This window comes from Lepisma saccharinum, chromosome 20, assembly GCF_977018435.1.
Source record: "Lepisma saccharinum chromosome 20, izLepSacc3.1, whole genome shotgun sequence".
NCBI lineage: Eukaryota > Metazoa > Arthropoda > Insecta > Zygentoma > Lepismatidae > Lepisma > Lepisma saccharinum.
The window spans coordinates 4554992-4579927 of record NC_139248.1 but is presented as its reverse complement, the minus strand read 5'-3'; the positions used below and the strand labels follow the sequence as shown (position 1 = coordinate 4579927).

General features: G+C 38.4%; 1 protein-coding gene across 1 annotated transcript in view; it reads left to right on the top strand.

Moving 5' to 3' along the window:
* LOC146003785 (androglobin-like) overlaps window positions 1–24936 on the top strand; it is a 90205-nt gene that overhangs the window by 48538 nt on the left and 16731 nt on the right. Inside the window, exons 13-20 of the mRNA XM_083142200.1 lie at window positions 1527–1669; window positions 2691–2792; window positions 4551–4714; window positions 6713–6898; window positions 10055–10217; window positions 12022–12153; window positions 13286–13500; window positions 16819–16991. Of these exons, the coding sequence (XP_082998326.1) occupies window positions 1527–1669; window positions 2691–2792; window positions 4551–4714; window positions 6713–6898; window positions 10055–10217; window positions 12022–12153; window positions 13286–13500; window positions 16819–16991 (1278 nt within the window). The remainder of the gene's footprint in view (window positions 1–1526; window positions 1670–2690; window positions 2793–4550; window positions 4715–6712; window positions 6899–10054; window positions 10218–12021; window positions 12154–13285; window positions 13501–16818; window positions 16992–24936) is intronic.

The following is a 24936-nucleotide window of genomic DNA, read 5'->3' as shown; positions in this document are numbered from 1 at the left end:
CCATAGGCAGTGCTTGCGGTTGGCGATCCTGGGCTATTCCCCTTTTGGTCGTTACATAGGAGGTGGCGCTATTGTCAGTTTAGTCGACCCTACTCTTTCTATAAGTATAGCTTGTATTGTTTGCCAAAGAAGCGGGGAAAGCGAGCGCATATATGTAATAAATAAGATTACGCTTTAAAAGGAAAGACAATAAATTAGAAGAAAGAAAGAAAAGAAGAAGAAGCCTTTTCCAAAAATAGAAAGAAGAAGAAGCCTTTTCCAAAAATAGAAAGAAGAAGAAGCCTTTTCCAAAAATAGAAAGAAGAAAAGAAAAAGAAACCTTTTCCAAAAATAGAAAGAAGAAAAGAAGAAGAAGCATTTTACCAAAATAGAAGGAAGAAAAAGAAGAAGCCTTTTCACTAATAAACGATAGAAAAGAAGAAAAAGCCTTTCCCAAGGAAGAAGAAGCCTTTTACCAAAATAGAAGGAAGAAAAGAAGAAGATTTCCTTTCAATTATACATATATATATATTTCAATGTATATACAAGCTTCGCTATATATTTTCTCTGTATTGTGTATAGTTTTCAGAATATAGATCCGCATTTAACTATATCCTCTTGGCTATAAAACGCTTTCTTATTTGGAATTCTCGAATAAAGAACCTATCCCCTGAGATTAAGATATCTGTAGCCGTGGTATAAGTTTATTTTAAGAAGTGCACTAGAGGGGCGTTGCATATAGCACCATGCTGTGAAGGCATATTTAGGGGATGTGGGGTAGGGCCCCACACATTCTCGATTTTGGGCCATTTCAGATGTGGTGTGTTCTGATCAGCACCACTATCCGGCCACCTTAACCCCCACCAGGGTTGCCCCTAGGTACCCATTTATTTGAAGTTGGGTGAGCCCCAGAGCCGCTTTATGCGGGGACAAGGCTGGAAAAATTCCAACCTTAGATCACACACCCTAGAAATCAAACCCGGTCCCACGTCACTGTCGCCGGTGATACACACAGTTTCAGGAAACAGGGTGCCAGCATAATGGATAAATCGGAAGCAGAAGTGGACCACATTAGAGGAGAGGCTTTCCAATGGAGCCCTTCAAAATCGAAGGGAACTCTGCAAACCAAAACTGACTAAGAATGAAGCCATATTGCTTCTGCTTCTTCGAGCTTTAATACATAATAATCGAAACAAGACTTTCGGAGAAGTGTGTGGCTCAATCGTAACTGACTGACTTTACTGGAATTTGAGTGCAAAAAATGACTTCTCACAGCCATGACCTGCCATCTTGTAAAACCTGCCTCCTAGCAGCCAAATGAGTGTCTCTTCATCAATTACATCCCATCATCTTTCATCCTCATCATTTGGTCACAACTATCCAAAAGTGAGGTAGAATAAGGGAAGTAAAGTGCAAAAAATACTACATTTTACATCCCTCACCATAATTAGAACAAACAATGTAGTGTAATCAAATTGTATTTACAATATGATGGAAAATATGATTTCTTTATATTTATATTGCCATAAATATGTTTGTCTTTGAAGATGCTATAGTTGTGAATTTACCAATCCTCACGGAAGCATTTGGGAAGTTAACTTTTGCATCTGCACTTCAACAGTTCTGCCTGACGTATAAGATACCAGTGCAAACCGCAGAACAGAAACTTATTCAAAAGGGAAATCATGAGGTGAATAATATTTATACAAATTATTATTTTCATTTCTCCTTGCTGTAACAGATATTTGTTTTGGTTTATGGCCTTTACTCTCTTGGACAGATGCAGGGGTGCCCATCTCCTTCCCCCAAGCCATGGACACATCGCCCCCCCCCCATTCCCCCAAAAGAATTGTTCATCATAACCCCCTCACGCATACGCACACACAAATATAGTTTGGACAAACAGTAATTGATTTGCAGTAATTGATTTTTGTTTGAATGTTGATAATTTGATTTCATTCTCTAAAATAAATTTACAGTGAAAATTGACAGTATTTTACTAGTATCCAGTCAGTCGAATTACAGGAACACACACACAAGTGAAACAAATCCGTGTCGAAATCATCCAACACTAAAACTGAAGTTCCCACGTCAGAAGTTACTAGCTGACTCAGAACTTTACCATGGCCGAGATGGCAACAATCGAAAGGCGCATGACATTTGTAACCTTTCATTGCAGTAGAAATTAGAAGACTAAAGAAAGAAAAAGCATGGCTCACTTTCGTGTTTGCTAACATAAAACGTACAAAACTGCTTAGGCTCACTGCCACTGTTAGTGTACTGAACCTAATTCTTAACAGTTTGTCTGCTTGACTAACCTTGCTCTTCCAAACTGATTCTAAAGGCATAAGAGATGGTGTTTCATTTGAACCCCAACTGTACATAATAACCATAACTAAAAATCAATAACAAGTCAATCAAACGAACTGACCCCCCCCCCCAAGAAATTCCCATGGCATATGCACGTTATGTATCTCCCCTATGGGCACCCCTGGACAGATGTAAGAATTAGAATGCACAGTGAATTAATAATACTTGCAAAGTAGCTCAATATTTCAACAATAACTACCTATTTAGTGCTCCCTTGTAAACCAAAAATTTTAGGAAATTGTTAGACATAGTGTAAATTTTTAATAAAGTATAGTTTTCTGGTATTTGGGTTTTTATTCATTGCCATTTTCTATTTTACACTAATTTTTTTGCCTTTCCAGAGGTTCCAAAAGGCCCTGTATGATTTTCTTAAGGCCAAGCTTACTGGAGAGCAACTAAAAATCCTACCAAGATTATTGCGGACACTCTTTATGAATCCAAAGGTATAGTTCATTGTTTTACCTGTAGATGGAAGTTTTGGAATTCACAAGTATTTCATGGGCCTAACTTGACAGTTAGATCTGTTTTGAATTCTTTCCAGGGCATTTAAGTGTTGTGTAGATATACCTAATAATACAGGGTGTCCACTGATTGGGAATCCCTTGAATTCTAGGAATGTTTGGCACAGGGAATCGTGCATGAATTTCTGCTCGATTTTTCTTTACAGCTGTCAAAAGGATCCATATTTAATTCTAAATACACTTGTTTTAGCTATCGTCCTGTCCCTGCTGAAAATTTTTATGTACTGTTTTCAGTAGATTAATAAGCGTTGAAACATCATAACAGTAGATTTTGTCTACTGTAAACTGTGTAAATTTCCAGCAGGGGTACTAGCATAATTGAAAGCTATATTACCTTGAGATGTACAGGGGATGGACAAAAATATGGAAACAGCTGCGAAGAAAAGCCGGAATGCTGTAGCTAATAAGGTGCAGGACCACATGTAGCTTTAATACGGCCTGCAGTCTCTGAGAAATGGACAAATACAAGTCCTGGATGGTATGCAAAACATGGCCACAGTCCTTCTCGGTGTCCTTCTGTCTCTTGTCACCCAGTGTACATTTTCGTCCACGCAGGTGTTTATCTGAACATTTCTATCCGGACACACTATTATGTCATCATGATCTTGGATGAAGTCCCTCTCGATAAGTCAAATAACATGGCTACTTTGGTAACAGTTGTGTCGATATCACCCGTTCCGATGTGGTGTTTCCATATTTTTGTCCATCACCTGTAGTCTAGGGGTGGTAACTTTATTTTAGATATAAAAGAAAAGTGGGAGGACACCATTTACTCTTCTTGTAATAAGTGGTTTATTTTTACTTCTATGTCTCTGGGGGGGGGGGGGGTAATTGCATTTCGAAGGGTAGGTGCCAGTTTAAACTTGACTTTTAAACAATTTTTGATTGTTACAATTTTCAAGCATCACCGTTAATAAGAGTATCGCCATTAGTATTGGTATAGTTCCAAAGTGATATTGGCTCAGTCCTAATTGAAAAATATAAAAACTTGATCACATAGGCGGAATTGTCCTTCCACTGCTAACAACAAAACCAAAAACTATATTTAATAGGCACACACAGGAAATGTACTATGTAGAATTTTTCAGTGAAAAATGCAGGCTTGATCAGTACACAAATCCAGGTCTCTGGCATACCATGCCAATGATGTAACCACTGAGTTACCGAGCCAGCCTGGCTTCGCCTGATTTTTCGCTGCCACTGTTTTATTTGTGTGGAATTGTCTCTGCTGGTGCTACCGCAACGGGATGTGTTGTCTTTGAAACACTGTATCTCCTGTGTGTGCCTAATTTAAAGAATTAACATCTCTATGCTTGGAGGAACCAGGCAACGTCGACATCCACAGTGTTTTAAAGGCAACAGAACCTGTTGCGGTAGCACTAGCAGAGACGATTCCACACAGGTAAAGCAGCGGCAACGAAAAATCAGGTGAAGCCAGTCTGGCTCGGTAGCTCAGTGGTTAGAGAAATGGCACAGTATGCCAGAGACCCAGGTTCGTGTCCTGGTCGAGCCTGCATTTTTCGCTGAAAAATTCTACAAAAATATCTAATGATTTTGTCTTGGCTGTTTTTATGATATTGATGACAAGTGGTGTGACTTATCATCTTTTTTATTTTAACATTTGTGTTGAACTAGCAAGGATTAAATACAAGTGCTACATTCCCATGCTCCTTTATTTAGATTGGGATGACGGAAAAGCATCCTGTATTTTCACGTTACGCTGCTGAGAGGACAGAGAAAGAAATCATCGAAGAATTTGATGAGACACTTCATATGCATAGCAAGGAGTTTGCTAATCAGTATAGTTGGACAGAAAATGTCAAAACTATTCCAGAAGATCACTCGTATGTATTAAATACTTTGGTTCTCTTACTTACATGATGTACAAATATTTTTTTGTGAAATTAATTTTTAGTACGTGAAAATGACAGCACATTTCAGACCTTTTAAGGTTCTTATATAGGCAGAAATAGCAGTTTTTGCCCACTGAAGGAATTTTAGGTGCACAACACAGGGTTTAGGTGCAAAATAGGGTATGAACTAGTAGGCCAAAGTTACAAATTGAATCATTTTTTTTTCTGGCACTTGTTTTGAATTTTATAGCGAATTTTTGTGTTTCAAATGGAAAAAGTACCTTCTGGGCACTGCAAAGTGCCATGGATGATGTATAACCGGGGGTAGATGTAGAGGTGATGTAATCAGCACCACACCCCAGCTACCTATTTTACGAATTAGATAATTCATATTTAAGAACATGTTTGGAAATCTATGAATGATGCAAAATCCCAGGAAAAATCTTCTAATTGATGAGCGAGCCACTGTGAGCACGTCTGAAAGACTAGAATCTGGTCCATTCATGTATTAAAAATTATTTATTAATCAAATATGGGTGCTCAATAGGCCAGTCTCATGTTGAAGTTTGTTTCTAATACCCATAATAATTTTATTCTGGTATACATTAAAGAAGACACAACAAATAAATAAATAATTTTTAATAGAAAATGGAGTCCCCCAAAACTGTCCCCTTATCTGTGCTAATTTATTTCTACCTTTATTTATTGTAGGGCTATAGGATAGGTGTGGTGTGCATGTAACCAGTGTTACTGCAGGTAACAGCAAAATGTAAAGAAATTTTAAAAAAAAATTTCAATAAAATAACAACATTGTTAAATACGTTAACCGACAGTGTTGCAGTCGAGTGTATATTGCAGAGGACATTTTTTCTGCAGCAGACAGAAGAGAAGAGGCAGGTCGTTCCGCTACCCTCAAGAGATAACAAAGGAAAAGGGTGCCAATGCAAGGGAAGAGTGGGGAAATACTTAGAGGCAAGTGTGCTATGGGGTTATTCATATGCCTGTTTAGGGGCCCAGTTGCCGGTCCAGCCTACTGGATCAGCAAGTGTTGTCACATTGGATTTCCAGAAAAGTGGTAAATCCCGCCTAAAACGGGGATACTATTTCTCTGAAACAACTAAAGCTAGACTGCAAAGCCAAAACTGGATTTAACTACAACTGAGACCGTTGAGGTAATAGACAAAAAGATAAGTACTTGATGCAATTCGTGATTTGGACAAACCTTGCTCCAAAAAATTAAGTTGGCAACAGTAGTACAAACATCTGGACTTCTCTTCCACCGCTGGAGGAGGGGAATTCTGTCGTCTGCTCACCGCACAAACGTCAAACTGACCCGAATGTGTGGTTCTTCTTCCCCTTTCCACCTCTTTGCTATTCACTGGATTTTCATGGTAACTTTCTCATGAGTGGTAGTTCTTTGTAGGATGATTGTGGCTAAATCACTGAGTGGATTGAAAAAAAAAAGAACGAAATGAACAAAAATCTAGATCAAAGGCATATTTTTAAGGGGGGGGGGAAGGGTAGGGTGGAGATGATAACATCGGATGGCCGGTAACACTTTTGAAAAAGTCACCCCACACCACTGGGCTATAGTATTCTATTGTATCAATGCCAGTGTATCAATATCAGCAGATTCTTTTCCAGAATTTGGCTTTTACAGAGTCCACAGAAATGTGATGAGATGGATTCTTAAAAATCTTGAAAATTTTGCAAAATTCAAAGTTTATATATTTATTTTGCACCACTGTTGTGTGAGAAAATGGATTTAATATTCACAAACCAATATTGTGATATTCCGATACAATTCCTTAATATTTTAAAGCAAAACTCAAGTAAATTGATGACTATAATTGCAGTGGAATACTCACATTTTAATATAAATTAATATTTTGAACAATTTTTAATTTGCAATTATCAAGCATTGGTATCAAAGTAGCATCAGCTACACACTATTGTGTTGTCAAAACTGTTTCATATTATTTTTTTTAGTATAAACAAAGAAGAGTGTGTTGTTTGTCTTCAGTCGCACATACGAAGATACCAGGTTATGAGAATGAGAAAGAAGCACAGTCCTTTGTCACCAGAATATACTAAACTTTATGACAATTTGCAAAAGATGGCTGCGGTTGTTACAACATTAAGCAAGAAGGAGCGAGTTGGAGTTGATATCATGAGGTAATTAGTTATGGTTAATGAAACCTATTGGTTGTCTAGTTACAGCAAGACAATATATTTATTATTTGTATTCTGTTGTTAATAATAGGATTCTAACCAGTACTATAATAAAATTTAGCACTGACTGGTTACACATATTACATGAAGAACCTTCTTAATCAGTGTATGCAACAATGACTTTGATACTTTCTTTTTTACTAAGGCAAAACCTGTGTGTTTAGAATTTTTTCACAAAAATGAACATGAGGTACATTTTTCATATCCATGAGAACAATAAAATAATAGCAGATCTTACACACAATTACAAACTATTTACAGATGTTTTAGTTTGGTAAAAATATCAGAAATTCTACCAATTTACTAACACACCATTATATGCAGATTAGAGTGTTGCAAGGAGAGGATTTCGTTGGAGTGCCAAATAGTTTGCATGGACGACGCTAGATAGAGTACAGAATCGAGAGCTACTTCATTCGAGCGAAATAACACTTGAACAGGCAAAACAAGCAGTACACACTTGAAGCCCAGTAGTACACGTATAACCGTAATTTGCCCTCAAATATGGATCGTGAAGTGAAAGACACAGTAATATTGAAACTTACGTAACCTTAGTCATTACTTCCATGTTAAAATGTAGTTTAGTCTATCTTACCAATACAGTGATACATGAAAATGAAATAGATGATTGTACCGCGATGGATATTTTACATTTATGTGTCTACTCTACTAGAGTGCTGCATCGAGGCTGTTTTGCTCTATCGTCTAATAGTTCGCACGGATGACGCTAGATGGCTTACGGAATCGACAGTTTCTTCGCTCGAGTGAATAACGCTCAAACAGGCAAACGTTTGAAGCCAAGTATGAGGGGCAGTCAAATGAAAACCGAACACCCACCATAAAACACATTCCTTGCAAAAGTTGGCAACACTGTTGTTACGTATCGATAGGGTAGGAGAAATGCATAGTGAAAAAGCACAGGTCCACACACAGTTGCTTCGTCATTGCTCAGGAGGTGAGCATAGTGAAAAGTGTGTTCGTCCAGCATTGGAAATGGAGGCAAGCAAAGAAGAGCAGAGAGGTGTGGTTCGTTTCTTGGTGGCTGAGGGTGCTGGAACATGCGAAATTCATCTTCGCATGTCTGCAGTGTATGGCGAACACTGCATCTCCCTAACAAGTGTGCACAAGTGGCAGAAGAGATTCTGCGAAGGACGCACATCACTGCAAGACGATCTGCACCCGGGACAGGCCCATCGAGCCATTACACCTGATGTGATTGCAAGGATCGATGGTCTGATCCGGGAAGACCGAGGAATCACAGAGGAAGAAATTCGTGTTCAGGTTGGCATTAGTCATGGCTCTGTGTATGCCATTATCAAAGATCACCTGCAGTTCCGAAAAATTTGCATGCAGTGGGTTCCGCATCAACTGACGGAGGGACAAAAGATTGACAGAATGACTGCATGTCTGAGTCATTTGCAGCGGTACCACGAGGAAGAGTATGCGTTTCTGTCATGTATCGTCACAGGGGACGAAACGTGGTGCCACCATTTTGAGCCCGAGAGCAAACGGCAAAGCCAACAATGGAAACACGTCAATTCTCCCCAGCCAAAGAAATCGAAAGCTGTCCATACGAGTTCCGGTAAGGTCATGATGAGCTGCTTCTTCGTCTGCAAGTGCCCTCTGCTTGTCGACTTCCTAGAGCGTGGAGCTACAATCAATGTGCAGCGCTATGCAGACACGTTGCAGAAACTGCGACGTGCCATAAAGTCAAAACACCCTGGAATGCTGTCGGACGGAATCATCCTTTTGCATGATAACGCCCGCCCCCATACTGCCAATCTGGTGAGGGATAAGCTTCAGACATTTGGCTGGGAAACGCTTGAACATCCTCCGTACAGCCCCAATATTTCCCCTTGTGACTTCCACATTTTTGGTGACCTGAAGAAAGACATTTGTGGATGTCGGTTTCATTCGGACGAGGAAGTGCAACAGTGTTGTGGATCCGTCAGCGACCTACCTCTTTCTACAAGACTGGAATTGATCGTCTCGTGTCCCAGTGGGATAAATGTCTTAACACTTGTGGCAATTACTTTTGAATAAAACAAACTCCATTGTCACTTTGTAGTGGGTGTTCGGTTTTCATTTGACTGCCCCTCATAGTTCACGTACAACCGTAATTTGTCTGTGGTAGTGGGTGTTCAAATATGCTTCGTGAAGTGAAAGATGCAGTGAAATTAAAACTAAAGTGAACATAGTAATCATCTCCATGTTAAAATGTGATTTAGTCTATCTTACCAATACATAGCAATATATGAAAATGAAGAGATGATTATGGGCTGAAACTACCAGGATGAATTTTACACATATATTTGTACGATAATTGTCACATTGAAATGATATTTGACATTCTATATATTCGAGCGAATCACGTTCGAGCATGGGAGATTCGATCGAGTTTGAGCAAGCGAAAGTGGTCCAATGCAGTACTCTAGTGTTTACAATAATTGTCACATTAAAATGATATGCCAATGTATATGCTCGAGCCTCGAGGTTACTCTAATAAGTATGACTGAGTGAAAGTGCTCCCATACTCCAATGCAGATAATGATAGATATGAATTACATCTCTAACATGGGTCTCCCTGATAGTGCAGTGATAAGATCATTAACTTGTAATTAAGAGGTACTGGGTCGTGGTTCAGATCCCCTTTAAACTGTAGGTCCAGGCTCAATTAGCCTTTCTGTGCATAAAGTGGACTTAAAAAACAAATTCGCAATCGAACTCCTCTGATATGTATGTTGTAGGCATTTCATTGTACTTTAGAAAACATGATATCTTTGTGCTACTTCAGTGATACTTTGCTTTATCCATTTATAACTAATAATTGAGGACCTCTCCAATGGAGGAGGGGTAATGGTGTTACCTTGTAATCAACGGGTTCAGAGTTTTATCCCGGAGGAAGCACATTGCACACTGGTTTGGATCCCAATTTAAACTGTAGGTCCACCCCAGGTAGCTCATCTGAGAATAAAGTGGACTTGTAAGAAACTTTTAAGTAATATTTGAAGTAAAGAAAGTAATAAATGTGGGCACTTACTTTTTTATGTTCCTTGAATGCAAAGATAAAGAAAATATGTTTTTTTTTATTCATTACAGAAAAATGTTTGTCAGCAATCCTCCTATTACCAAATATTTTCCGCTGGGGCGAGACTTGAACTATTGCTTCTCTCTGCTTGAGCTCAAAGGAGCCTACAATGTTATGCCTGCCAGTGAATGGGCTCTTCTATTTCGCGTCACATTGAACTGCCATTCTGTTACGGTAAGATAGACGATTGATTGATGTCAGTTCAACCTCACACTGTCAAATTTCATTATACAGGATGTCTACCAGTCAAGGAAGTCAAGAAAAAGTAGAGAAATTAACAAGTAGGTTAGGAAGTCAATAAAAAGTCAAGAAATTATAGGTGGTCAAGAATTTGAGCTATCACAATGTCCAATTGATTGATTTAATTTATTTTATGTCACTTTTCTGTCCCTTTTGGTTAAGAATTTGAGCTATCACAATGTCTGATTGATTGATTTAGTTTATTTTATGTCACTTTTCTGTCCCTTTTGGTTAAGGATTTTTTAGCTATCACAATGTCTGATTGATTGATTTAGTTTATTTTATGTCACTTTTCTGTCCCTTTTGGTTAAGAATTTGAGCTATCACAATGTCTGATTGATTGATTTAGTTTATTTTATGTCACTTTTCTGTCCATTTTGGTTAGGAATTTGAGCTATCACAATGTCTGATTGATTGATTTAGTTTATTTTATGTCACTTTTCTGTCCCTTTTGGTTAAGGGCATGGGAGACAGTCTCCACCCGGCTTTTCCATCCAAGTCAGTATTGCCAACTTAGCTCTCTTGGAGCCAGATCTGGCTCTTTTGTGCCCTTGTTTGCCTGTGAACTAGGGTGTCTGCCACCGTGCCTTACTATGATTCACTATTCGTCATATTTTTTACAGGTCATATCTAGCTTAATAATCAACTTTGAAAAATGCTTCGACCTGCCACATGTGGAGAAATTCATACTCTCTTGTACTCCCACGTTCTTCAGTAGCATTGTCCATTCCGATGATACATTCAAATAAATGCACACATGGTGTGAAACTGTTTCTCCTCGCCTTAATTGCTAAGATGATGATGAATGGTGGTTAGATAAGGTGGACGAAGGGACAATCATGAACCCTACATAAGATTATACTGGCTGTGAGTCCAGATGTCAGAGCCTCGCTGGTCTGCCAAAGCCAGTCCAGGATGCATTATTAGATAAACGAAGTTTAATTATCTTGTTAAATACAGCTTCAGTTTTCATCTTAACTGTTGTTTTTTTTTTTGTAGCTTTTTTTCTTTTCATAAAACAAATATTTATTTTCTTAATTGCTAATTTCCAACTGTACCTAATTAGGGATTGAATAAATAAAGGTTAAGAAAAAAAAGTCATGAAAAAGCCAAGAATTTTGGATTTGTTATTTTGGCAGACACCCTGTTATATTTGGGGCTGTACCCATTGGTTCCCATAGGATTTTTTCCCAAGGTGGGGTGGTGGGTCAAAGACCCATATACAAGCACAGTCGCTAACACACGGACATAAACAATCGGGCATCCATGTCTGTGCCGATACCATTTTGAACCAATCTGCACACTTTCCATTGATTTTGCACCAAAATACTGTATTTTGTGATTATAAAACAGGTATTTTTATATTCTGATGTAATTTTTAAATATTTTTTTAATATTTTAAAACACAACAAATTGATGCTATGGCTGGGATTCGAACTCAGAACCGTTGACATTGTAGCATGCTGTGATAACCACTCCACCAGAGAGGTTGGTATTATCGCTATCAGTGGGATTAACTAAGAGTATTGTTATCAGCTCAGTCCTAGTGCTAACCATTCCACCATGGAAATTGGCGGCAAAACCATGAGTCAATCATATTTGTACTTTCTGATAACCTTTCCAATATCAATTCAATTTCTTTTTGTAAAAAACGAAGTAAATATTGTGGCTATTGTCTTGTTTAATTTTGTAATTGAGTTTCCAGAGTCTTTTTCATGTCAGTCTTTTTCCCCCCCAGGCTGTACCCTGTGCCATTGATGTATTTTGCTCTCTAATTTATTATGTCGTGCATGTCATGGATAACGACACTGGTTTAGAATTACCAAAAACAGCAACTGGTGTTCAGCCATATGAATATACCCCAAATGAGGTAGGTTGTCATTTTTTCTAGTTTTATTAGGATAAAGTTTGTAGGCAATTAATTAAATGCACACTACTAGGTATTTTATTTGCTTACGTTGCTTGTCCTCATCTGTGAAATAGCCACGAAAGCAATTTTGAAGATATTAGGGGAAAATATTATATTTGTTAGCGACAGGGTGATTCAAAAGTATTGTCCCATAGGACAACTCTATTATTAGTGTACATATTGAAAAATGGGAAAAAGAGGGAAGTTGTTGGAAATATGCGGGTTTGAATCTAATGTGCTTGAATTTTAAGCGTAGCATGTACCGTTGAGGCTGTACATTGGTACAGTCCTCAATGGTAACCAAAACTTTCACATACTTCATCTGGAATACTGCACATCATCGCAATACTATATTGTACTAGATAAATAAAGAATTGATGACGATGTTTAAAGTTTAAAAAAGTTGAAAACGTGAACATTAAACATGTAATCCACCCCGGCCCCCCTTCCCGCTGAGACCACTAGTAAAGGCTAAACATGCACAAATGACAATCAGGATATGCTCCTGGTCATCGACATCAATTGCTGTCTGCCTAATAGCAGCAAAAGTCAGAGGACGCCATGCAAAGGTACCAAGTGATACTAGGGACATTTGTATAATTAAAAACTGAAAAACGCTCACCAACTTTTCTCGTCTGGAGGGAGGGGGTCACATGCTTTACTTTGCCCTCTTTCATTCTCCCCCCCTCTCCCTTTCTCTGTCACACACACACACAAATATACATATGTAGGATTATTGTCTAAAGGAAAGTACACTAATAACCGAGTTCTTGTTTTATGTTCACTTTGTGTACAGATAGGCTAATTGGGACTGGACCGTTTAAAGTGGGATCCGAACTATTATGTGCCTCCACCGGGTATCGAACCCAGAACCCCCTTGATTACAAGGCAACAACCTTATCACTATGCCATCAGGGAGACTCACTAATAACTGAAAAATTGATAACTTCACATACTTCTAGTGAAGGTTCTGGGTTTAAAGTCCCAGAGAGGCCACGATTGGTTAGTCTTTCATCAAATCACCATTCATTCTCATCACCATTGTAACTTAAAAATATAAAAATGACATTAGGCTTTTGGTGTTTTCATTTAGGATGGTTATACAGTATTTGCCTATGGATATACTGAAGGAACGAAAACAAAAGACAATCAGTGGAGGCTTCGTGTAATGACAGAACCAGGTTACGGTGTGATTCATGCATGTACAAAGGCCAATAATACATGTTCGCCAATAAATAAAGTTCCTCAACCGTATATAGATGAACTTACAGGTTACTATATACCCAGTAAGGATAATATGATAGAAAGGTTTGTATATTGCATATAAGTGAATATATTTCAGTGAATATGTTAAAAGTGTGGTATGTGTAACACTATGGCTGAGTTGATTCTGCACAGTACTGTTAGTATCAGAATCACTGGTACTGGCTGATGGATGCCAGAATCGCAGAATGTTGACTGACACTTTTGCAGAATCCAAATATTCTTGAAATTTAGCAAAATGTACAGTTTTGAGTTAATCTTGTATGGTTAAAGTGATTTTTCTTGATTAAATGCTGGAAATTTGATTATGTGATCATATAAAACATGCTGGGAACATCCTATTATTTGAACACAACATGTACGGGAGCTTTCAGACTGAAGCAACAAACGACACGTGTCTCTTGCAAACCAACCTTCAGAAATAAATGTGCATGTGTTCGTGTTGCTTTGGTCTGAAAGATCCCTACTAGGGATGGCCAAATCCAGATAAAATTTTATCCGGATATCTGATAATTTTCTATCCAGATTTCAAATATTCAGATATCAGATATTCTGATATCTGGATATACATATTATCTGAAATATCTGGATTTTCAGATCATCCAAGTTATCCAAAATGTCCGGATATCCGATGTGTGCATTATCTGGAGAGTTTTATTGTTTGCCCATTTTACAGGCTATTATTCTTCATGTTTGTATTTCACTGTATAGATTTTCTACAAAACGTTCATCAAATCTGTACTATCTGGATATCTGAATTATCTAGATATTTAGATATCTCTTGCATCTGAAATGGATATTGGATAATTTGAAATCCTAATATCTGTTATCCAGGTTTTGGGGCTACAAAAACTGCACAAAACAAGCTTAACCTAATCCTGGGGTCATCAAGAAACTGGTTGGAGGTGGTGGTTGGAGACAAAGTGCTGTCACTGGGTGTAGCCAATGATGGACACCAAATTAAGTGTGTTTCCTGTTTACATTCGATGACATCTTGGATTTGAAGAATACACTAACCACTATTGTTCATGGTGTCTTGAAAGTGTTGATACATAGGGTGGGGCAATGAATCAGCCACAGTGACGTGCGGTGACGTCGACACTTGGGGTAGCAGTCAGTGGCGTGCTCAAGGGGGTTGGGGGTTGGTGTGGATCACACCCCTCCTCCCTTTAGGGCCAGTATTCCTACAAAAAAGAAGAATGTCAATAACAGGAAAAGATTGCAAAATTATGAATGAGTACTAGAAAAAAGTACACGTAACCCCACCCACATTCGAAAATAAAAAACTATTTGATTTGACTCTAAGCCAGAGATCCTGGGTTCGAATCTCGGATTAGCCATTTGTGTTCTTTGTGTGTGTGTCCCTTCATCAATTTTGTCGTACCAAAGGTGGCGGAAAAGCGAAGTAAAATAAACCAAATTGAGCAATTAATCAATGATTTGATTTCATTTTTGTTACTTAGCGTCGCTTTTTTGTCACATTTGGTTAATTGCGAAGATGATACGATGAAATTGATGAAGGGACGAGCACAGGGAACGCCCATGCCCGGGTCGGGGTTCGAACCCGGAACTCCTGGTGTCGTAGCGCGCTGTGATAGATAACCACTCCCCCATGCTTGGTTGATTTGGTGACAAGTAACAATACACAACACACTTTTTTGTAGTTTCTTCAATGATATTCATTTGACTTTTTGAGTTCTGAGATACATTTTTCATTCCAAATTATTTCATTATTCACTGCAACACATAGGACAAGAATGCGCACTCATCACGGGTTCGAATCCTGGCCTGGATTGTTCATATGAGGTCCCTTCACCAATTTCATCATATCATCACTCAATCCTCATTTTCGCGATAACCAAATGTGGCAGAAAAGCGAAGTAAAATAAACCAAACCAACAACAATATGAACACGCGTTCTCTTGCCCAAATAAATACATCCGTATTTATGACTCTTAGAGACCAAGGCCTCCCCGATGGTGCAATGGTAGCGTCGTCGCCTTGTAAGCAAGGGGTTCCGGGTTCGATTCCCGGTGGAAACACATAGTGGTTCGGATCCCACTTTAAACTGTAGGTCCAGTCCCGATTAGCCTTACTGTGCATAAAGTGGACTTGAAACAACAGATCGTTAGAGACCAAGAGTAGCATATTTAAATAAAACACTACTAAAACGAGAGTCAGAGAGAGCCTGAGCACATATTTGTAATTTAATCATTATATATTCCATATTTGAAAAAGAAAAAAAGAAAGAAAGCATAACATTATTGTCTGCACATAACACGTTCCCATTTCATAAATAATAAAACTACATCCCATATTATACATACGCACATATTGTACAACATGTAAAAGATTGTGTAAATACAGAGAACATAAGTACTGCAGAAAATTTTACCCTGAGTTCTTTAGAGAATTTACAAAAAAATTATGAGAGACCAATCCCCTATCTGTCCTATAGGAGATAGACTGGGGGACCTGAAAGCACGGGCTTTCAACCATTGCAGCGGGGGGTGAGGAGGCAAGGGAGTTAGAGGTAGAAATCTTCCTTTTCCTTGGGCCGGCCGTTTCTACCTGGAAACTGGTCTGGCGGAAGAAGAGCGAGCTATGGTATCCAGCCAGCTTTGCCCACGGAAAACACCGATGGACGAGAAGCGTTTGGAAAAGACAGTGTTGCGTATGAGCTGTGGTGGCTTTAACAAGACAATAAATATTGGGATTTGAATATAATTCGAGATGTGAGATTGATTGATCTATCTCTGCTAGACTAGCTACTCCTCAGTGCACGTCACTGATCAGCCAATTTTAAATACTAGACACTTAAGACAAAAATAATACATAATACACACAAAACATTCATAATTTTGACAAAAATTACTATTTTATTCATTGAAGAAGAAATACCAAAAGAAAATACAAATTAAGTCCTTACATTGTGATGGGTTTGGAAATAACATTACTACAATGACCTCCATTTTGTTCCACACATTCTGTCAGTAAGATAGGAATTTGAGACACCTCTTCCCTGATTCGATCTTTAAGTTCATTGAGGGGCTTCCACTTACTCCCAAAGAAAATAACCACGTGCGGAGAGATCTGGTGGGCCAAAGAATATCCCCGCTTTCTTGTAATATGCTTTAGAGTGAATGCCCGATGTGTCTCATTCTACGACTCCCATTATAACTAAATGGTGAAGGAAGGGCTGCAAGCTGGCGGTAGCCACATTACATCTGGCACAACAACTAGCTGTGTCTAGTGTTGCAAAATGGCCAGATTCATTGCTGCACCCTGTATATAAAAATAAATCAGAATCATGGTATTTAAGGCAAGATTCTTTGTACTATTATTATTTTTTGTCTATTACAGGTGGCTCATAAAAGTTTACGGCAGGGCTTTAGTATCCTTCAGATTCAAGGTATCATATGAACCTGTTGAATTTGAATTACGGTTGAAGTCTGAAAGTGGTTCTCTTCTGAAAAGTCTAACTGCTCAGACTACAGCTATTATACCAGTTGTTGTTCTAGGATCTGGCATGCCAGGTAATGATATCTTCTAAATTATACAATAAAATGTGTTTCGTCAACATTACGCTCATGTGGGCTATCCGTGACAGGACTTGAACTTTAAAGTAGTAGTAGAATTATTATATGCCTCTACCCAAAACTAAATCTGTAAGCCCTTTGCGGAGGGGCTGTATTATGAGCAAGCTGGATAAAAGTCACGATTTTATTTTAAAAAATCATTTTTTTTTTTAAAAAAAGGTAAAGTGTTCCCCTGTGCTTAGCACCATGCCATGAAAGCATATAGGGGGTGTGGGGGTAACGCCCCACACTTTCTTGATCCGGTCGTGAGCGGGGGTGATGTGATCAGCATCATGCCCCTGACCACCTTTACCCCCCCCCCAGGATTTCCCCCAGGTACCCATGCCATTTGACGCTGGGTGGGCGCCGGGGCTGCTTCCAACGTTAGAAAAGTTCCCGGATTTGAACCGGCCAGGGATCGAACCCAAGACCTTTAGCATGGTAGTCAGACGCTTTACCGACTGAGCCACCACGGCCACAATTTTTAAAAAAAAACATGCTTAAAATTGCTTGCATGATTTTTGGCACCATGCACATAGATATATATTTTTTATAGAAATGTACTTTCTAGTAAATGGCCCTGTAAAATATTTAAACAGTTTGATTAAGGAAAATAAAAAATATATGTAAAACATACATTTTTCTGATACTGTAACTACTATGGAAATGTTTGTTGAGTTTGTTAATGAAACTAATAATAATTTCAGTAACTTTCCTTCCAGTGAAACTAAAACATTCTGGATGTACTCTATAATTGTAACTTAAAATATTAACTTAAATATTTTTACAGTCTTTGTACCAGAAGTTTGAACATTTTTTTAATGATAGTTCGAAAAATATCAGCTGCCACGTTTATTTACAATTTAATGATATTGAAACTATTTATGGTTTTACATGATTAGTATCTTGTATATTTTTCTACACAAAATGTTCGTTATTTTTGCCATAAAATTATGGAATTTTAAATCTAGAGAAATCCTCTGTGTTTACATTTCCTGCACCATCAGTACATATATTTTATTTCCTTTATTTTCCTATCTTAGAAAGTAATAATCACGATTACAAGAGTAATGTACTTTCACCAAAAGTGTTTCTGATATCTGACCCCCTTGAGGTAGAGCAATATCATGGTATGCTACAGACCTCGGTTCAAGGTGGTTCATTTAAATTACTTTAAATAATTAATTTAAAGAATAATGTAAATCAGGATTTTGTAGATATCAGAATCACTTTTGGTGAAAGTACGTTAGTGCCATACTCATTTAATGGTGTTTACGAAGCTCTAAGAAAGGAAAATAAAGAAAACAAAATACCGTATATGCATGGACGTTGCCAGAAATTTTCCTAGGGGGGTTGAATCAAAGATGTCGAGGAGACTCCCCTCAAAAATATTGTGACACAAAACTAGTGGCATATGCAGAAGTTTGTCAAGGTGGGGTTCATTTTTAAAATTATTGCATAATGGGTATTTTAAATTATGTTGTTGTTGTTTTTGTTAATAATAATAATAATAATAATATTACTAGTAGTAGCAGCAGTAGCAGTTTTAGTTTAGTTTAGTGTAGCATCCAATAAATTTTTTATATGAATAATATAGTACTTCTTACAACCAAGATTACATAATGGTTACTTCTAACATTAGTAGCAGTAGCAGCAGCAGCAGCAAACACAGTAGTATAAGTTTCGAAATGTGTAAAGTTACAAATTAGCAGAGTTTCAGTGTTGCAAATTATGAAAGTTTCGTACCAAATTCGATATCTCAAGACCATTTTTAAACAATGACGCAAAATGAAGTGAAATGAAGTGCTTCATTTAAAAATTGCCATAAATTAGGGCTACCATACATCCTGGTTTTCCCGGACATGTCCTCTTTTTGGACCCTTTTATCCAATCATCATAGGTCAGAGATCATGAAGTTACAACTTTTTGAATCATTAAACTTCTGATGTTGGCAGTACTGGACAATGCGCTAAGCGTTAGTCGTTTGTTGTTACAGTTTCAAGTTCCGGTCGATGTGATTTCCACGTCATTTGTTTGTTCGTGTTTCGAAGTGGAAGTTAGAGTTTGCGAACACGGTGTTAGCTACTAATATGCCTAAAAGAAAGTGCAAGTTCTAATGAGTTACAAGAAAAGTATTGTTGAGTTTTGGGTTCTTTCAGTTCTTCCGTAATCCAGAAAATGGAGTTAAGAATAAGACAGTATTTGCAACACAAACAAAAGTGTATAATTCCGGAACACAGTAACAGAACAAGTACAACAACTTACATATTGGTATAAATGAATCTCGTCACGAAGAACGGCTATGACTTTTTAGGCATACATGACAGGAACAATATACGGACTGATAACAAACAACATTTAATAACCAGGTCTGGCGTTCAAGTTCAATCGGCATACGACACTCTCCTCCCCTTCGGCTGAAGAGACTCCCATTTCATGGAGTTTGCCCATAGCGGTCAGGCGGTCGTCTTGGTCTCTGTGATCTCCTAACCGGTTGATTGTCGCAGGTCGCATTTGGAGGCTCCCCTTGATCTTCAGTAGCAGGTACTGGAAGATAGTCCTCCTCTCTAACAAGCATTGGGTTGTTTCTGCGCGGTCGACTTTGATTTCGGACAAAGGTGTCTTCTCCAACATTGTCGGGATACCTCTTGATCTTCGTGAGATGAACAACAATCAGGTCATTATCTACAATCACCTTCGCCATCTTCCAGCCTATCAATTTAACAATTTCGCCGATTTTGTACTTGGACCCATGGCTGAATTGTTTCTTGTGACGTTCCACAAGTACCTTTTCCCCCGGCATAAACGGAACGGGACTAATAGGCTGATTCTTAGGACCATTTGACGTGTCAAAACGGAAATGTCTGTTCTTGGCCAAAACTTAAGCAAACGGTCGGCTGGACTATACCCGTGCACTGGAGTATTCCTTAATCTGCCTAAAAGCTCAAGAACGAACTTGTCCATCTCTCTCAACGTGATGCATGAACGATTTGAAAAGTTCTTTTCGAGTAAGTTCTTCACCACCCCAACATTCCTTTCAGCTAGACCATTTGATCGGGGGGTGTACCGAGCTGAGTGAAGAAGCTTGATATTCCTCTTTGAGCAATAAGAGTTGAACTCTGAAGATGCAAATGGTTTGCCATTGTCTGTAACATAGGTTTTCGGATATCCAAAGCATGAAGAAAATTCATCTAAATAACCAATCATTGTGTCAAATTGCATATTCTTCACTCTCCATACAGATATCCAATGAGAATAAGCGTCAACCAGCAACAGGAAATTCATATCTGAGAAATGGAATAAATCAAGATGAACACGCTCAAAAGGCTGCGATGCAATAGGCCACGTTTCGAATGCGGTACCCGGTATGTTGGGCCTGTTATTGTATCGCAAACGTGTGTCACACAAAGACGTAACCCTCTTAATATCTTCGTTCGTCGTGTTCCAGAAGAACGATGAACGAGCTATTTCCTTCATTTTGCATGTTCTCTGGTGGAATTTGTGCAACAGAGTTAGGACACTTTGGATACAAGATTGAGGTACGACCAGTCTCTCGCCCACGAAAATACATCCCTTCTGTATGTGGACATCATATCGCCTGTCGAATATTTTTCTGAGAGAATGACCTTTTGTTCTCCCGATGAATTGTGGCCATCTCCCTTGAACATATTCGAAGACTTTAGAAAGCTCAGGATCACGTTGTGATTCCAGCGAAATGCGCGTCAACACCGAAGATTCAATAAGATTAAGGACAACCGGCTCAGCTGTCAACTGACATGCGAAATCATCATAATAATCATGAACTGAATCGTCTGCAACACAAATTCTAGACAATGCATCAGCCAACTCAACATGAGGCGTGTAAACAGTTTTGAAGTCATATTCTTCCAATACTAACTTCCATCTGTTGATTCTGCTGATGGCTAAAGCAGGCAGGTTACTTCTAGGATCCAGCAGGTGAGATAAAGGTTTCGAGTCGGTGAACGCAACAAAATGTCGTCCAATGAGATACTTGTGAAAGTATTTGACTCCACGGACTAATGCAAGTGATTCCCTTTCTAATTGAGTGTAGTTCCTTTCCGCAGCGGATAAAGTACCGGCCATACACATGATAGGCTTTAGGACTCCGTTTATCTTGTGCATTATGGCTGCTCCCGTGGCGGTAGGAGATGCATCCGACATGAGGTATAAGTCTTTGTAAGGATCATATACAGTACGTACTAAGTCCTTAGATAGCAGATCCTTGACATCCTGGAATTCCTTCTGATGAACATCTGTAAATGACCAGCGTACCCCATTCTTCAACAAATCATATAAATTGGCAACACAGTCAGCTAGGTTTGGCAGGTACGAAGCGTAATACGTGACCATACCGAGAAATGACTTCAATTCGCCAACATTAGTGGGTGGTTTACACTAAATTATTTTATCAATGTTTTCTTTCAGAGGACGAATTCCCTCCTGTGAAAGAGAATGTCCCAGATACTTCACACTTTGCACAAAGAACACAGACTTTTGTTCATTTATGCGGACGCCATAATCGGAGAAAAGATTCAGCACCTTTCGTGCATTATCATTGCACTCCTCAAGAGTAACTCCTCCTACTAAAATGTCGTCATGGAAAATGGAAACCTTGTCTACACCCATCAATATCTGCTCCATCGTGGCTTGGAAAATGGCACTGGCAGAGTTTACTCCGAAGGGAAGCTTCGACTGTCTGAATAACCCGAATTCCGTGTTGAAGACAAGGACCTTCTGAGCCTGTACAGATAGGTGTAACTGAAGGAAAGCCCTTCGAAGGTCAAATGAAACGAACCAACTGCAACCAACCATCTTGTTGAAGAGGTCCTCTATTTTAGGTAACAGATGTCCCATCTTCCTAAGTTGCGGATTTACAGTGTTCTTGTAGGACACACATAGCCTTAATTCACCGTTTTTCTTACGAACAACAACAAGAGGAGAAGCCCACGATGATGATTTGATCGGTTCAATGACTCCGTCACTAACCAACTTCTGTAATTCATCCTTGACTGGTTCCTTAAGCGAGTCCGGTACGTCGTAATATCTCTTGAACACTGGCGTAGCATCGTCTTTCAATGGCAAGTCTATCTCGAAGCGCTTGATCGACTTGGAGATGTCACCATCAAAAGGTATAGGAAAATCTTTCCTTAGATTCGCAACCAGTTCCTTTATTGCTGATGATTCAACAGTAGTTGCAACCATCTGAGGAACATGTGAAACAAAAATGTTTCGCCATTCAGGCATGAAAATATCAATCCAAGACAAACCCATAATCGCACGATTCAATTTTGTCTTTACAACAATCATATCTAAGTTATGTTTCATTCCTTGAAGTACAACTTCAACATTAACTTTTCCTAATACACCAAGATTATTACCATTTGCTGCTTTCAAGATGATAGGAAAATTGTGTATAGTGCAACCTTGCAATGAAGACTCAAATTGTCTACTGTCAATTAAAGTATAAACAGAACCTGTATCCACTAGGAATGGAATCTTAGAATTGTTGACTTGTAAGTCGATAAACAACGATCCCTGTGTATGCCAAACAGATTCACTTTCTTTGGTAACGAAAGTAGTGAAAATTTCTGGACACTGAGCGTTACATTGGATACCAGCGGTGCTGTAATCAACAAATTCGCTCTTAGATTTTTCTTCTTGAATATCTGCAAATTTGTGATCTATGGGAATGCACGGCACATTAACATCTGAAAAATCAATGGATGATTCTCGGATTATATGTTTGAAATTGCTGTGATTGTTTGGTACAATCGTAGGTTTTGAATTAGCTGGAACATGGATAGATCTTTCATTGATATGTGTGTTAAGCACAATGTTTGTGCTAGAAACCAATTTGTTTTTGTTAGAATTGTTATATTCTCTCTTCTTGCAGGCTGTTAAGAAATGATTTTTCTTTTTACAATATCTGCAAGTAGCTCCGAAAGCTGGACATTTTCCATTAGGATGAAAATAATTACAATTATCACACGGTTTACCAGAATCATTGTTTGATTTGTTACCAATATTCCTTGTATCAGTTCTATTTTGTCTGATGTTCATTCGAAGATTGCCCTTGTACCTGTTTTGGATTTGCGAAGTGAATTCAGTCGGAGTTTCAGAATGTTCCACAGCATTCTTTGAGTGACTTTGGTTAACAATTCCCTCATTTAATTCTAGTTCGTTGAGATACATGGCCATATCTATTGCCTTTTTCAAGGTCAAATCAGGATCTGATAACAGTCTATTTCTAACGCACACACTTCTCATACCAAGAATAAATACGTCGCGACACATTGAATCAATGAGATCACCAAAATCACATTTTGAGGCTTGCTCTTTGATTTGCACAATGAAATCAGGAATGCTTTGATTATCTTTCTGTTTAATAAGAAAGAACTTATGCCTTTCAAGTACGAGATTCTTCTTGGGCTCATAATGGCGGATTAATGTTTGTTGAATTTGAGCAAGACTGAGCTCTGATATTGATTTAGGTTGTATGAGATTGTATAAATCAGCATACGTTCTGTGCCCTATTGCTGCTAATACAACATGTTTAGCCTTATCATCGGGAATGTCTGAAGCTTTGCAGAAATGCTCGAATCTATCAAATGAAGTTTCCAAGATCCTCGTCGCCATTGTTGAGTTTTGGGTTCTTTCAGTTCTTCCGTAATCCAGAAAATGGAGTCAAGAATAAGACAGTATTTGCAACACAAACAAAAGTGTATAATTCCGGAACACAGTAACAGAACAAGTACAACAACTTACATATTGGTATAAATGAAAGAAGTCTCGTCACGAAGAACGGCTATGACTTTTTAGGCATACATGACAGGAACAATATACGGACTGATAACAAACAACATTTAATAACCAGGTCTGGCGTTCAAGTTCAATCGGCATACGACAAGTATTCATGTTTCAGATGTGGTAGAGACGATTTTGAAAGCGAGTGTGTGGTTTGTAAACCCGGTACATATGTGTCTGTGGCAAACAAAGGAGGGCTAGACTTGCAAGCCCACGTGGAGTGCGAAAAGCAAAACTGACTCAGTTTTTCACGAAACCTGGCAGTGAACATGAAGATAAAGTAAGTGCTGCTGATAAATTGTGTGATTTATGTAATGTTTTCGTGTTTGTGAATAAGTTGATGGTGTGTGTGGCTTTCGAAGAAAATGTCCTCTTTTTAGCATTTCAAAATATGGTAGCCCTACATAAATGGAAATTTCCAGGGGGAAGGGTCGTCCAGCCGGTTTGACCCCCTGCCGATGCCCATGCCTATATGTAGTGATGGGGTGAAGCTCATACGAAAGGAAATGTAATGTGCACACTGTAAAAACACTTAACTTTATCTTGATTTAAAGTCAATAATTTGTATAGGAAAAGATAGCAAAAATTTGGTGTAGCATAATATACAAAATACTAATCGTGTTAAACCATGAATAGTGTCATTATCATTGCACTGTAAATAAACATAGCAGCTGATATTTTCCAAACTATCATTAAAAAAATGCCCAAATTTAGCTACAAAGACTATAAAGAAAATGTTACGTTACAATTATATAGTACACCCAAAATGTTTTATTTTCACTGGAAGAAAAGTTACTGAGATTATTATAGTTTTATTAACACACTCAACAAACATTTCCATACAGTATCAGAAAGAGAAAAATTTATATTCACATATAATTTTTTCTTTGCTTTAATCAACCTATTCAAATACGAGGCGCATCCAGAAAGTAAGTTTCCCTATTTTTTTTAGAAAAAACCAACACAGCTTCAGGAAACCATTTATTGGCAACAGGTACAGCAAAGGTTCAGCTATTTTTCAACATAGCAACCACCAGAATTGAGACACTTGTCGTATCGTGGTATCAACTTTTGGATC